General features: G+C 40.0%; 1 protein-coding gene across 2 annotated transcripts in view; it reads right to left on the bottom strand.

Moving 5' to 3' along the window:
* tnrc6c1 (trinucleotide repeat containing adaptor 6C1) overlaps positions 1–15,909 on the bottom strand; it is a 64,044-nt gene that overhangs the window by 24,757 nt on the left and 23,378 nt on the right. Inside the window, exon 4 of one of the 2 annotated variants that reach the window (XM_026917183.3) lies at positions 8,512–8,817. In XM_026917183.3, the coding sequence (XP_026772984.3) occupies positions 8,512–8,817 (306 nt within the window). Of the gene's footprint in view, positions 1–2,153; positions 3,048–8,511; positions 8,818–15,909 lie in introns of those variants that run through there. The other variant, XM_026917185.3, reaches the window with a different exon arrangement.

The following is a 15,909-nucleotide window of genomic DNA, read 5'->3' as shown; positions in this document are numbered from 1 at the left end:
TCTGTTCTGTTACATACTCATTAATTAACTACCAAAAAACATAGGCCTACTGGCTACCGGGTCACTACCATCAAGATTCATTTTAATTCAATTTAACAGACATATACTGAAATTTTTTTGTAAAATGCATATAACAATATACATTTTCACAATGCAGAAACTGCAGAAATCCAGATGCAGATCTAGATCCCCAATGAGTAAGCCAGAGGCATCAGTGGCAAGGAAAAACTTAAATGAGGGAGACACCCTGAAAGGAACCAGACATGAAGGGGAAGCCATTCTCTTCGGGGTGAAATAAGATAATGAGATAATAAACCAATACTATATACAGTTGTAGAATAATAAAGGCAAACATTATTAAGTGAACAGCAGCAGCTCTTAGAAGACAGAAGTTGAGATAAGTTGGGTAGAATCTATGTTAAAAAGTCCACAGATCTATAATTTTCAAGTATAGAATCACACATTTATCAGTTTTTTTAATAACTATATAACTAGAAGTCCTGAAGGGTAAGAAAAACTTCATGTTTTGTGTAATTTAACAAAAATATGAGGTCAAAGAAGTGTTGATAACATGGTATTCACAAATGTACCAAAATGTGGAGTTATTTTGGACAATGCAAACGTATGAGGGAAATTGTATAAATGTATTAAAAATGTGTAGAAAAACAGCAGTTTTATTCGTAAATGCATAAAACTGACCCCCTCCCCACACACACCAATTTTTCTCCCCAGTTTGGTCACCTGCCAATTCAAAGAGGGACAAGACTAACTCCTGCTTCCTCTGAAAGATGAAAAGACAACTAACTGCATTTTTTCAAACTGCTGTTTTATGCTGCGTCACAGGGCAGAGTAACACACTCAGAGGAAAGCAGTATCTGCCCTCTAAGATGTCCAAGATTGGCTAGTATTGCAATGACTGACAGGGGCAGGAGAATATGAAATCTCTTCCACTGAGAGAGCATGGGCAATTCTGCTCCCATGACTCCCAGCCACCAATGGTCGTCACATTGTCAGGAATTCAAAATCTCCCAATCATAGGGTGAACGCTTTATGCCACTCTTCTGTTATGCCCTTGTACTTTTTGCCAGGAATGACTGACCAATAATAAGCAGTGCTGTCCATACAATCAGGTGGTATAATTTGATTTATCCAATCAAAGCAGGAGCAGCTAATTATATATATATATATATATATATATATATATATATATATATATATATATATATATACACACACATACACAGAATTATTTATAAATAATACAAAAAGTTACTATTTGCCAAAAAATCTGTGATTTTAAAAAAAAAATTGCTAAAAATTCAGTGATTCTACACATCCAAAAACAAAAACAAAAAAAAGTTCAATTGTCACAAAATTCTGCACAACATTTACCACATATGTTACACTTGTTACACATGGCATCTAGCATAATGCTTTACATCTCTGAGAACATAATTTTGCACTGCCATCACCACATATCTTCACCTTCCAAACCAAAGCCTGACCAACTGAAATACACACCCTTCCCTTTTAAAGAAACAGGTAACATTTGAAAGCATTTAAATGCCCCATGTGGGGCCTAAGATCATGGGCAGTTAATTACTTGGCAAGCACTGCCCATTTTCCTGGTTCAACTCTGTTGTTTTTGTGTGCCTTTGCATGTGCATACATGGTTCAGTGTGCTTCGGCTGTAGGGAAATCAACAGCTTTCCTGCACTCCAGGCAGGCAGCTTGCAGAACAACCAGAGATCAGAGAAAAACAGACGCACGTTGTAGGCAAGTGACATGAACATAAAAAGAGAGAGAGAGAGAGAGAGAGAGAGAGAGAGAGGAAAGGCAGCATGCTTCTGACATAAGCACCATCCTTTTGAAGAGTCACTGCGTAGCAAAGGACGCCATTTTATCAAGCTTGAAACATAGCCAAAACAGCCTAGAGCTGTCGTCAACATATCAGTACCACTCAGGAGCACGTTCAACAAAGAACACTTATGCCCTGCATAAAACCGCCTTCTGTGGCTTTGCGCTTTTTTGTAGTCATCAGAATACTGTGAGACCAAAATAAACAGAAGCAGTGCTGCACAGAGAAGAGAGCGGAAGAGAAATGCTCTATCATCTAGAGGCGGTGGGGAAATGACGAAGAAGTGGAAAAGTACCTGAAGTGAGGAGCCTCCCGACCATCGTCCCATGGGCTTTAGGTTGTGTGCAGAACGTCAGGCATTCCTGATACAATATGTCTCCTACAATATGTCTTCCAAGGCTCACTTTTGAACCGCTGCCAAGAAACTGCGGCACAGCATGCAAGCGACCGCCCCGTTCATCCCACACTGCTTAGAGACGATCCGACCCTGCTCCCTCACTCCAGCCTTATTTATATCTCTCTGTGCTCCTGAAGCGGCGAACAGACTCATGCTTGTGCTTGCGTGTGGGGAGTGCACCTCGGGTGAAGGTTAAAACAGGGAGTGCTTTCCAGCGTGAAATCACACGGGAGTGGAAAACAGATCAGAGTGAAACGGAGATTTCTTTTCCTGCCATTGTTCAGTGCTCATTTTATGCTTTTAAATTGTCACAAAATCTTAAACTGAGACCACATGGGCTACAGTTAACACATTTGGAGCTCCCTCTATATCAGCACAAAGACAAAAGCAGTAAGGTGTCCATGCATAGGCTGCACTGGAATGAGATACTGATGCGTGAAGGTGAACACACACACAGACACACTCAGTCTCTCTCTTACTGCCACCAAACTTGTTTGTTTAAAACAAATCAGTTTTGTGTTTAAAAAAAAAAAAAAAAAAAAGGTTCATACTGTAACACCGAATATCAGATGAAGGCTTCCTGCGCCCACCCCCACCTTTAAAAGGAAAGAGAAACACTCCAGCGCCAAATGGGAAACAGGCTGACATGGATGCAGGCAGGTGGCCAAGAGCTAAATGTCTTTGCAGTGTGCATGCCTTGTGAAGAAGTGGGGGAGGAAATTGTGTGTGTGTGTGTGTGTGTGTGTGTGCGTGTGTGCGTGTGTGTGCGTGTGTGAGTGTGTGTGTGTGTGAGAGAGAGAGAGAGAGAGAGAGAGCCCGCATAGGGGGAGCAAGATGAGCAAATGATAAAAGAACACCGGATTTTGTAATAAATGATGGTGTTATTTACAAAATACCTGATACACACAGCCCATTGCTTAAGTTCAAAGAGATCAGACTTTTTAATTAGACCAAAATAATCCCAGCTTTCTCTGGCCAAACATATAACAATATAATTAAACATTCCTGATTATGTCAGGAGTGTTGTTAGGGTTTGATATATAGGTAAGTAAGTAAGTAAGTAAATAAATAAATAAATAAATGGGATAATGATGGCAGTCTAAGAAGCAAATCTGCATTTCCAAAAAGATATATAATCATTATTTCAGGATGTGGCCTAGGCAATGAACAGGTTATCATGTTCAACTGTTAATTAATGCTTAATAAAAAGGAATGCTACTTTGTAGTGTTCGAGGCATGTCCAGAGACCATGCATGGCACACGGCATATGCTGAGCCTGACTATGGAGTGGTTTTACTCTTCAATAGCCAGTTTTCCATCTAAGTGAGAAGGAAAAATAATGTATAAATATAAGGTTGCACACAAATACAAAATCCCTTTACCATGGGAAACAAGAAAGACAGATGGCTGTTGACCTGCAATAATATATTCTTTCCAGGGCAGGCATTACAAAATATTGCCAGGTGCTGATAATTTTGAAATCAGTGTTTTCAGTGCAAGTGAAAATCAGTGAAAATTGGTCATTCAAAATTAATTAGGACATTTTGGTACTTCATACCGCACAAACTAAAAAAAAAAGGTGAATTCAGGAACAAAAGAAATAAAGCACATGGTCATTAAGCTTATTATTCAGTTTGTTTTGATAAGTCTGCCATGGGTGCAAACAACAGGTTAACTGTGAGTCTAGGGCTACGTTTACACGACAACGATGTAGTCAAAAACGGAAAGTTTTTCTCTTGCGTTTTCAAAAAGTTTCACGTATAAACAACAATGTTTTCAAAACGATTCGCGTTTACATATATCCGCGATAACGGCCAAAAATGCTGTATTACGTATGCCAGGCCAGTAGTTGGCGCTGTCACCTTGGTAGTTGGTTGTAATATTGGTGAAGTAAATCCACACTTTGCTGAAGAAGCGTTAGCAAACTCTTGAGCAGCAACAACACTACCATGTACTCCGCCATTGTTGTGTATGTTTGTTCGCGCTTGCCTTTACAATAGACACATACTGCGCATGTCTACATACCTAACACGTACTACGCACGCGCATGACGTCACCGTTTTCAAGGATTGCAGTATTGGGTGTTTACATGGAGACGATAACGGCGGCGTTTTCAAAAATATGCGTTTTCAGGCCCCAAAATGCTGTTGTTGTGTAAACGAACAGGCAAAACGCATAAAAGGTTTCCCGTTTTTGGCTGAAAACGTTGTCGTGTAAACGGCCCCTAAGAACCCTAGTGCCCGCAGCAGCGAGACTCAGTAGGGGATAACGAGGTCTCCCCCATGGACTCCAGTGAGAACCAGGGCCTGCTCCTGCTAGTAAACTAGACCTCAGATCACATCTACCAGCACAGCGGTACACACAACAAGTGAGCTCTGCTAATCCTCAAGAACAAATAGTACAACTATGGTATACGAAGCTTGATATCGACATATCAAAAGCACAAATCCCTACTGTGCCAATGTGATTTAATGGATTATATTGGACAAGAACCACAGAATATGATTGAATAAATGCTTTAACACCTAAGTAGTAAAATAAGATCATGTCTGTAGTGCATTAGCCAAGTTAATCTGAAATGTGCAACAAGGCCTTCTGTGATGCTGCCTAAGGAGGCAAAAAAAACCCTTGAAAACAGTATGTTACCACCTGCTCCACTCAGAGCATGTTAGCGAGTTCACACACACACACATCCGCATACACACAGAACAATAGAAGCACTGTGCGAATGTGGTGAGGGAGCTGTGCTAACGGCCGTTTGTGATGGTTGCACAGAGGCTTGTAGGAAGGAGGCAACAAGAAGGGGGTTGGTAAGTGGGAGACTTATGCAACCACAGTTTAGTAGCACACTTGCTTCATTCCTCCGGCACAGGATGTGACGCACATCAGCCTGCACTCTAACCAGATCCAAAAGCTGACAGCAGGGGACGACACACACAAGTTTACTGGATATACCCAGCACATTTGGTCATTTTTTCATCTGAAAAACTAATATTAAATGTATCTTTAATGCGAATCTGGAAAAAATCTTAAGTGTTGCAAAAATAGAGAATAATAAGTGCATGTCACGTAGAAATGAGATCAATTCAGCGGCCTCAGCTGCACCACTTGTAGTACTGGGAGGGCTATGTTTAAGTTTGTGTTTTGTATGTGTGTGTTACAGGGACCAGTGCCCTCTGGGCTGCACCACTTGTGGTCCTGGGAGGGCTATGTGTGAGTGTGTGTTTTGTATGTGTGTTACAGGGACCAGTGCCCTCAAGTGTATGTACGTGTGCATGGAAGAAAACCTGGGACTTGTTGATGCAAAATGGCTTATAATTAGACAATAACCCCTACCACTACACCTGGCCATGGGGCAATAGTGCAACAGGCACACACAGAGCACTGGGCTTACATGGGTGTTACCAAAGAAACTAAACCTATACACATTTTACAACCTATATCACACATTTCTCCTGGGGAAAAAGAAATTGTGTCAAATCTCCCGACAAATAATTTTAATGATAATGAAAGTCATGAAGTGAATAAAAAAAGCTGTTTGTTGAGTGTGTTAACTGTGTGAAAGCATTTCACACTTTCTACAAGGGACAACAGACAAGCGATTTGTAATCGCTGTTCATGCCAAGTTGAAAAACTGAAAACATGGCATCCTGCTCAATCTGCAAAATACAGCAAAACAATAGAAGCAAAAAGGAAAGTCCCTGCTAGCACACTGACAGAATGTGTAACCACTGTTTTCTGAAAGGATGAAAGCAGCAAAGCACCAAGTATGACTAAAAATAATTGAATTCAATGCCTTGGACGAACAGCTGTTCTCTGAGGTCAAGAATATTGGATTTCTTAGGCTAATAGAGCATTGCCTCTTTGTGTTCTAAACCCAGGTGCTCTTTATACAAATTATTCTAAATATAAATTATATTATATACTTTATTTTATATACTTGTATTTCCCTCCCCCCCAAAAAAAACAATAACAAACAAAAAAGGAGTGTCCTGAAAATCAAGGGATTTTCAGTTCAGTGCATTACTATCCCAAATTGTCCATACTGGCACTTCCATGTGATAGGGGTGTGAAAGAAATGAGTAAATGAACATGAAGACAAGAGAGAAAGTGAAAGCTTTTCCAGAATACAGGACTGTATTGCTGCCAGCTTTGGGTAGAGCTATGGCTACACTCCAGAGGTTTCCGGTAAAATGCTTGCACATGGAAAGTAAGGAGCTTCTATCATGAAGCTGGGTTTCGATTTGTTAAGTAACGTGCAGAGAAACCACAGTTTGTTGATTGTGCAGATTTAAAACCAGGCAAAAAGCAACCAGGAGACAGAGTGAATGAAGTGGGCAGGGAAAATAAAATCAGACCTAGACAGTTTTCTGTCTGAATCACCACTTTCCTTTGAGAGAAACCTTTAGGGTTGTGTGAGGACAGAAAGTGCAGAGGAAGAAAATGAGCACAGGACTGAAAGGAGAGTGCGCTGTTGGCAAGCATTGTAAGAGACCACTTTAGTATCAAAGCCTCAGCTTGCCTATTTACCAGCTCACAGGATGTCCCTTTCACATACACACCCCAGGGACCAATCAAAATCCAGTCTTGGGCAGCGGATTGGCTCTATCGCCTTGAAACAGGGTTTAGATGAGCCAGGTCAATCAAAATCAGCCCACATCTCAGCCGTGCACGCATACCGTAAGCAATGAGTCACTCAAGCTCACTAAGTTGGGCCGTTGCCATTTTCTTGCTCTCCGTAGCCGAACAGTCACCCGCAAACCGATAGAACATATCCGTACACACACCTCCCAAACACAGGAAGCAACTAAGCACAACTCGCATCTTTTTGCTCTCCTTGCTTAGCCTTAAAAGCAAACCAGTATTCGTAAGCAGCCACATGTATGCGTAGGCAGACTCCAAACAAGTAAACAGGATGAAAGTGCCAAGATACACAATATGGAAGGCATATTTTGATTTGAGGTAACATTAACTGTGGATATTAGATATGGCTGAGTAATTACTGCAAACTGGACTGCTTGTTTGCCAGAGATGCCTGAGATTTGCTGAACTGCACAAAGAGCAATGTAGGAAGCTTCAACATCAAATGCTGTAGTTTCTGCGATATGGCAGTATGTTCAGCTGCTACTTTTATTTTCACGACACCCAGAAGGGATGCAATTTACAGAACTATCTGTACCATTACACCATATATGCAAGTTAACGCTGTACTTAGCTAGCTAAAAAGCTCGCTCAATTAACCATTATGAAGCTTGAATACGGGCACGGCAAATTCAATGGCAACAGAACTTCAGTAAAGAGAGATGATGATGAGTGTCCTGGAGTGCCCAGGACAAGCAGATTATGTATCTGGGCCATCAGTTACGCATTTATAGGCAAGCAAGTTCAGTAGTCCGTTTTTTTTTTTTTTTTTTTTTTTTTTTTTTAAATTCACGCATCCAACAACCAGAGAAAGAGAAAAAAACTTTACTCCCTACAGAGTTTCCCAAAGAAAAAAACTGTTTGTGTAAATGTAATATGCTACAGTTGGTTCATATATTTCTCGAAGGTGCAAAGCATGTTAAAGCCATGGTTCAGGCTACTCTTTTTCTAATCCCACCACTCGCTGCTACACTGTCTGGCTTTCGGTACGAACTATTTTTACTAGCCATATTGATTAGCTTGAACAGATGCTAGACAATATTTCCAGAATCAGCAATATGAAATGATACGGAAAGAGTGACTAAACTGCACAAAATAAATCACAGTTCAGCACAAATCTATAGCTATAATGCTAGCACAACACGTATTTGCACTTTAACATTTCATTGACGGAAAATTAGGATGCTAGCCAGACTCAAAAAACATTTTTACATCAGACAAGGGGAACACCACACCACATTAAATGTTAACCAAAGACTTGCTATCTTTTTGTTGAGGTTTTCTTTATCACCAGAGCTGTTACCATGAGAGGACAGACTTTTTGCTACGAAGTCACCCCTACCAGTGGTTCAATACTATCTTATTTGCCATAGTCCTGCCTTTTTAGCATAGTTTATAAAAAAAAAAAAAAAAAAAAAAAAAAAAAAGATAATTGAATATTCCATGCAAGCATAACATGGTAATTGAACTTCCATGCAAACAGAACATGAAAATAGGCAGCACAATGGAGATTTCACTTGCAGGATGGGCTAGCTAACCAATTTATGATTTATCCACCCCAAGAGCATATGATCCTAATCTGACTCTCAAAATGATGGGTGAGTGTACTGCTGACCTGGGTGTGACTGGCTGGGGAAGGACTGCACAGTAGGGCTGGTTGAGGATGGCAGCACAACAGCAAGGCTCCCAGCAGGCAGAGGTTGTCCTCTCTTCAGTAGCTGCTTGTGCTCGTGCTGGCGGAAACGTGGTGGCACCTCTCGAGGTGGGTAGCGCTGTACTGCCGACTGCTGCTGCTGCTGGGTGCTGGAGGGTGCACGCTTGCCATTGGCACCACTGCTGCTGGCCGAGGGCACAGAGGGGTTGGTAGCGCTGGGGTTGGCAGGGGGAAGAGGGGCAGGGCTGGGTTTGGCAGAGTCTGGCACTGTGAACAAAGATGACAGAAGATAGTGGTGTTCAGTTAATAGTAAAGCACAAAGGAGTCAGTCAAGCATTGGTGGAGATGTAGGAGACTGGAGTTGAAACAGCAGGCTGGTGTTCACTTAAAATTTGGTTTTGGTGCTGCTACTGGTGTTCACATGGGGAATCCTACAGAAACCTCAGCATACCCCCATTTTATCAATGTCACAACCCAAAAGCAACTTAATAAACACCTTCGCCTTAGCTCTACCAACTACACAAGCATTGCATATACGGGTGAAGCTATTCTTTAGCTTAAGGCTTCAGCGGTGCCTGGTCTCAAATCACTGTGCTGAAAGAGCCACAAACATCAAATTGCTTTGTCATAAATCATTTAAGATAAATAACATCCGAGTTGCTCATTCAAATCATTTCATTCATTAATTTCACCACTGAATTTTCAGTTATTTTCAGCTAAGCCAATTCTACTGAATATAGAGTACATCCTGAATCTTTTTTCAGTCTCAGCTCTCAAAAGAAAAGAATCTGTGCCCATAAATGAAATACTTGATTGGGAGGATAAAGTATTAAAACAAAACAAAACAAAACAAAAAACCCCAAAAAAAACTACAGAAGAAATAATTTACAGAGTAAGACATTCATATCAGTGGGTGCTGCCATGATGGCTTTCTGCTTCCGTTTGCCAGGTTTTCCAGGTGTGCTAGAGCAATTTGACTCCAGAAATAAAGACATGAGTTCAGTGCATTTTGTCACATTTGAAGTTATGGAAGAAATAACTTTAATGCAAATGCTTAATTATTCAAAACAAAACGTTTTCCAATGTCATTATCACGACCATCTGAAAATTCCATGTGATACAGGTTACCCGTCTATATCTACTGAGATTTTTAGGGGGAGAGAAAAAAAAAAAACAAAACAGAAAAAAGGCATGTCCCCGAAATGGTAAATAACAGTAACACCAATTTATATTTAATATTTATATTTAATACATGACAGGGAAGTGTAATTTTACTATTTTATCAAGTGTACAGAATACTGAATATGACTCCTATGTTAAATACAACGGCTTACATAGAGAACACATAGAGGACAGTGTAATACAAGATATCAAAGAAATGTTAAAATATCATTTCACTGAACACTGTCCAAAGAAATCTGTGCAGAAAAACGCACCGTATGGAATATTGATGCTATCTTGAAAGTATATGTTCGGAATATGCACAATGAGGAGACAGGATTTCCCCCACTGTCTTTAAAACTACAGGACCAAATTCTATCCATCTATCTAACCACAATCTCTATGAAGGTATGTCAATACCACTGAAAGACGAAAATCTCAGTATGGTGTACGAAATATAATACTCCCACGCTAGTTACCCTTATAGCCTTATATCATCTACCCTTATGGTAAAGTTCAAGGGATGGGTTACTACTAAATGTTCACTGTGAATTTAAAAAACTCATCAGTATGTATCCATCTCCAATTTTTCACCACATCTTGCTATTTTCTTTCAACACCACAATTCCAATATCCTACTTTGATGGACAATGTAAACATTACTACGAGAGGAAACAAAACCAGTTTTCGCTACAAATCTTGGGAAAATTTAGATGGCAAAAAGGAGAATAGAAATTCAGGGGATCAGTGGAGACTACAATGAAACACCACTCTAATATGTAATGTGCAAGACACTGTAATGTGTCTGTCCTAGTATCAATACTCTCCAGCAGCCAATCGTGCTTCCTTATAGTCTGACAACAGCTGTATACACCACCAGATAGATGTTACATCTATCTGCTCTTTTTCCAGTCTTCAACTGTCCAGCTTTGGTGAGCCTGTGCCCATTGCAGCCTTAGATGCCTGTTCCTGGCTGACAGGAGTAGAATCCCATATGGTGTTTTGCTGCACATCATGTTGAACTATGCCTCATGGGTCAATATATACGCTGTGAGATGCTTTTCTGGTCACCATGTTTGTACAGTGGATATTTGAATTACTGTAGCCTTCTTGTCAGCTCAAACCAGTCTGATTGTTCTCCTCTGACCTCTCTCAAACACGGCATTTCCGTTTCCAGAACTGACGCTCAATGGATGGTTTTTTTTTTTTTTTTTTTTGCACCTTTCTGTGTAAACTCTTAAAACTGGTGCGTGAAACTCTCAGGAGATCATCAGTTTATGAAATACTCAAAACCAGCCTGTGTGACACCAACAACCATGATGATCAAAGTCCCTGGAATTGCTCCCAAGTGGAGCAATGGAAAAATGTTCGCCCTGTGGTGTCTGGAGACTGTGAATTGGCTTTGCTGTCAAGGTGGGAGAGATGGTATACTCTTTCTACCTATTACTCACAGTAACACTAGCCAACTGCAGGTGTCTGTGAGCTCATGCATGCAAAATAGGGTAGATAGCGCTTTTCTCAGAATGTGTTATGTTGCCCTGTGATGCTGCATGAGCAGCAGTTTGAAAAGATGCGACGGTTGGTTTCACATGTCTCGGAGGAATTGGGAGAGTTATATAAAGTTCGTAAGATCACATTTTTGTGATTTTTGATGCAAACATTAACTGAAGCTCATGGCCTGTATCTGCATGATTTTATGCACTGCACTAGCGTCACATGATTGGCTGACTGGATAACTTCAATGATGATTTGAATGATCAAATGTAAAAGTGTTCCTTATAAAGTGGAGAGTGGGTGTATATTAGGCATGAGACAGAATTTCATTGACTCGAATACTGTGATAGAAAATACTGAGGTGTATCACTATATTTCCTTTTAATATTCATTATGAGCTCAGCCTCGTTAAATTTGACCTTGTGTGAACTTCTGCTCAACATTTTCTCACTATCCAGAATACATAGTAGATCCATAGCGCCGCCATCCAAAGGTAGTTACCATAAATCACTGTATATACATGCACTCCGGTTTCTATCACAGCTGGCATGAACGAGGCCTGAAATGTGGGTTAAAATTAACGTGTGCTGCGCTTGATGTAAGTCACACTCACTTCTAAACACAATTCAGAAGCACAACGTGAGCTGTGCTGGCAGTGGCATAACCAGAAATACATTATAGAGGGATGAGGAAATTTATGAAATAAAATCACGACTCTTTTCCTGATTTGTAAAATTAAGTGTGATAGGCAGTGCATTTCAGGTGGATGTCAGATAGCAGTAGGAGCAGTGACGATAAAAATTTGTTATTTAGCCTAATCATTTAAGGCACAATCTACCATTAAACTGTGGGCTGTCTGTCAAACCGTAGATTTATGGTTTACTAAGTTTACTGTACGTGTTTTCGTAAATCATGATATTCATGAAAAAAATTATTTAAAAAAAAAAAAAAATAATAATAATTTTTAAGTAAACATAAATGCAAGCCAAATGTGAAATTGTGACCCATCACAGCTACACTGAAGGTACATCACAATCACGACATACAGCAACATCGAAATCTGCTATTTTTGTCCAGAGGCAGTGATGCCAGCCGCTGATTAATTCCAGTTCAGTCTGCCTGCCACGAGCAGAGGGAAAGCAGCAGGGGGGAGGAGCGTCCTCCTGCTCACATCATTTATCTCTCTCACACACACAACACCTCCCCTCCCTCTCTCCTGCATTCTGCATGTCTGAGCTGTTCTTTTGTTCCTGCTGGTTATAGATTAGGAATTAAAAATGTCCTCAATGACAGCCCGATCCTCTGTATGTCTAAAGGATCCCTCAGCGTTTATAATTCCGCTTATGTACGTCAGTCCAGCAAACTTAACCTTCCTACTAGGAGCCTTCTAGAAGCTTGCATGTGCTCAGCCAATGACAGCGCAGCGTTAGCAAGGGGAGATTTGAAGCAAGAAGGAGGGAGCCAGAAATCCTTGAAGGGGAGGGAGAGTGTGCTAACGTAGCTGGCTGTACAAACACACACAAAACAAATCCCCCACCAACTCTGCTATTATTAGAACCAAGTCAATAGAAATGCTTTAATTACTCTCCACCACTGTGGCTTATTTTTAAGCACGGTTTCTGTGATGAATAGGTTCACATCTTTAACTGCTGGCGTCGAAAGGGTTGGCTGGTGAATGGAAACGTGAGAGGGAGGAGTGAGATCATGAAATCAGTAAGAATAGTGTGCTCAACGCACTACGTAGGGTAGACACTCAGACACAGACGCACGTGTGCACACACACATACAGCCCCTCGCGTGCACAAAAAAGACTAACAAATGCTTAGACTACTAACAAGTCTCCATGGCTAGGGTCGTGAATTGTCGGACTGGGGTCTGTATACGGACCTAACAAATTATTTCTGGGGGTTTAGACAGGAACCATCGTGGCTTCTGCAGCAGATCCTCTGTTGCAGATTTTCCAATCACATGCATTTATGTACATTATTTCATTTACCCTCTCTGGTCTGATTAGCAAACTGACAGCATGGCTGGGAAAAAAATAAGCTGACAACAAAAACAGAATACTTAGAACAGCTGGACAGAGAAGTGTAGATTAATTCTCTGATCCAAATTCAAAACAGACATAACTGTTCAGAGTCAAGTGGTAAGGTGATGTGATTTTGTGGAAGAAATATAACCACTTCAGACTGATGCGTCTTATTTATAGCTATGAACTAATCATTAATGGTTAACGATTAATTAAAATGTAACTGTAGTCGCCAATCCACGATGTTACTTGTTTATCCAGATTTCATGTATCTGGACCTTTACAAATTTTATTTTAATACAGCTGCTCTAAGAGGTATATTCTTTTCATTGAAGATTTTTAAGACATGAACACAAAGCAAAAGCAAAAGCAAAAGAAAAAAAAAAGATTCAGGGTAAAAATATTTCCCCCAAAGGCCCAGTTCCTCAGCTTAAATGAACACCGAATTTCCAACAAATTAAGAAGCACTTCATCTGAGCTTCACATTGAATGGTGGCCCGGGGCTACGCTCTCCTCACAGCAAGCATCACATCCCACTTTCTGCCACTGTCTAGTGCACTGCCTTCATCTTATTATTGACAGTCAGATCGGCAAAAGCCACAAATAGCGACAATATCTGATCTGAACAGTCAGGTAGTCTATACAGCAAATTAGTCTTTAAAAAGAACTACTGATTATCTACTGAGATTTGTTCAAACAAATCACTTCTAATAGAGAAAACGGTTCTGATAAAGAAGAATTCAAACACACAGCATATCAAGAACATGAGACATAATTATATCTGGTTGTTCTATCGAGTCTAACTACATTCTAACATGTTACAAGGTTTGAATATTAGTGATGCAAACCATTTTTACCTCGCCTAACACCAGAACACCAGTGTGAAGTACCAGCACCATGCGTGCATTCTACAAGACAGTGTGTGAACACGTTCCTTGGGGTGCCACTTAACACGAAAACCTTCTGAAGCCTTGTGCATCCCTAGGTCCCACAATATTCCTGTTGCTATGGAGATGCACACAACCTTACACTTTCTTTTCCTTCAGTGCACAGACCTCCCATAGATCATCAGAGCAGATCATCTGCCACTTACTCCCAACACAAACACACCGCCAACACAATCTTCTCATCTTTGTTTCCATAACACTGAATTATTTAAGCAACCCTAGTGCAACTAAATGCACTGTTCTGCATAAAGGTGGATGAAGAAAAAAAAAAATGCCTTGATGAAATAACGCATGATTTCTAACATACTGGAAAAAATGCTAATTAAATTCATATCACCTGTCTTGAGTGTTCTGGTTGATATAATTTAATGTTTTTACTAGAAAAAAAAATCAATAAAATTAGCAACCTTTGACGAGTTATTTTGGAACGAAAAAAAAAATAATCCATTGAATCCTAAACTCTGTAAAAACTACACAAATGCTCACTACTAAAATACTTGAGCTATTTGCCAGAAATGCATCTTAACTTTAAAGTATCAAGTATGACTCTTGACACAAAATACAACACTGGACTATACAGAGCGGGTCAACGATTAGTTCTTTCTTGTTGGAAAAAAAAATGTTGCAACTGCAACAACAATACAAATAAAACGAAACACAGAATGTTGTGTTCTGTCACTGTCAGTGAAGAAACGATCATAATTAATCCCAAAAAATATAAAAGTGGGAAATCTCAAATGTTTTTCACCCTAGGTCAGGGTTTTCCAACCAAGGCTAAGTGAACCCCTCAGGGTTTGTGGTGGCATTCCAGGGGGTTCATGAAAGCGGATGAAAGGTTAAGGACAAGTTAAATTTTAATGATATATATTTTTAGAACTAAAAAAGTAAATTAATTAGAACTTTTAATGCTTATTGTAACCTCGTAAGTAAAAAGCTAGCTTGCTAGCTAATATCATATGTTAATCTTTAGAACCCCTTTAAAATCACTTAAAATGGACAAAAAAAAAAAAATCATAAGAGGAGGAGCATCCAAGCACAAATTAGACAACAAAAGCACCAAACTGACAAAAGTTCTGGTAAGTACAGAGAGAAATATTTAAAAATTTGGATTTACGGGCATGGACGGTGACAAGGCCAAACCCTTTCCCAAGTGTGTGATATCTGATGCAGCTTTTGAATGAATGTATGACACTGGCTTTCTTGAAAACAAAGCTTGAAATCCTGGCTGCAAAACCAAACAAGACAAGGCAGCGGAGATTAAAACGGCAATATAAAGCTGTAAATGAGTGAAACATTTTCAACAATGCTTCAAAAATCATCTCCAGGGGTAGTCAAAGCAAATCATTTAGGTTGAAGAAAGTGTACTTTTTTCTGGTAAATAATGGTAAAGCCAGTGTTATTATGTGAAGCTCTTAACAGATAAACACAAAATACCTGAGTGCAAATCGGAAATCTGCTTTGCAAATGTATGCCAAACTAAAAGCCTTTCCAAACCTGTTTTATTTTCATTATCATTCATTATCACCATCAAAAAGCGCATGAGTGCCAGTGATTCCTTTTCTTCCACGCAACCCTTATATTGTTTGTCTTTAACCTCAGAGGGCCAGGCAGAGTCTGAGGAGTCTTAATTAGCAGAGCTTAAATACGCAGCTGTATTTAAAGCCTGTATTTCTCGGAGGCATGCAAACGAGCCAGTGAGAGCAAGAGATGAAAGAGGAGATGAAAAGG

The sequence above is a fragment of the Pangasianodon hypophthalmus genome, chromosome 13 (assembly GCF_027358585.1).
Source record: "Pangasianodon hypophthalmus isolate fPanHyp1 chromosome 13, fPanHyp1.pri, whole genome shotgun sequence".
Lineage (NCBI taxonomy): Eukaryota > Metazoa > Chordata > Actinopteri > Siluriformes > Pangasiidae > Pangasianodon > Pangasianodon hypophthalmus.
This window is presented reverse-complemented; position numbering and strand designations above follow the sequence as displayed.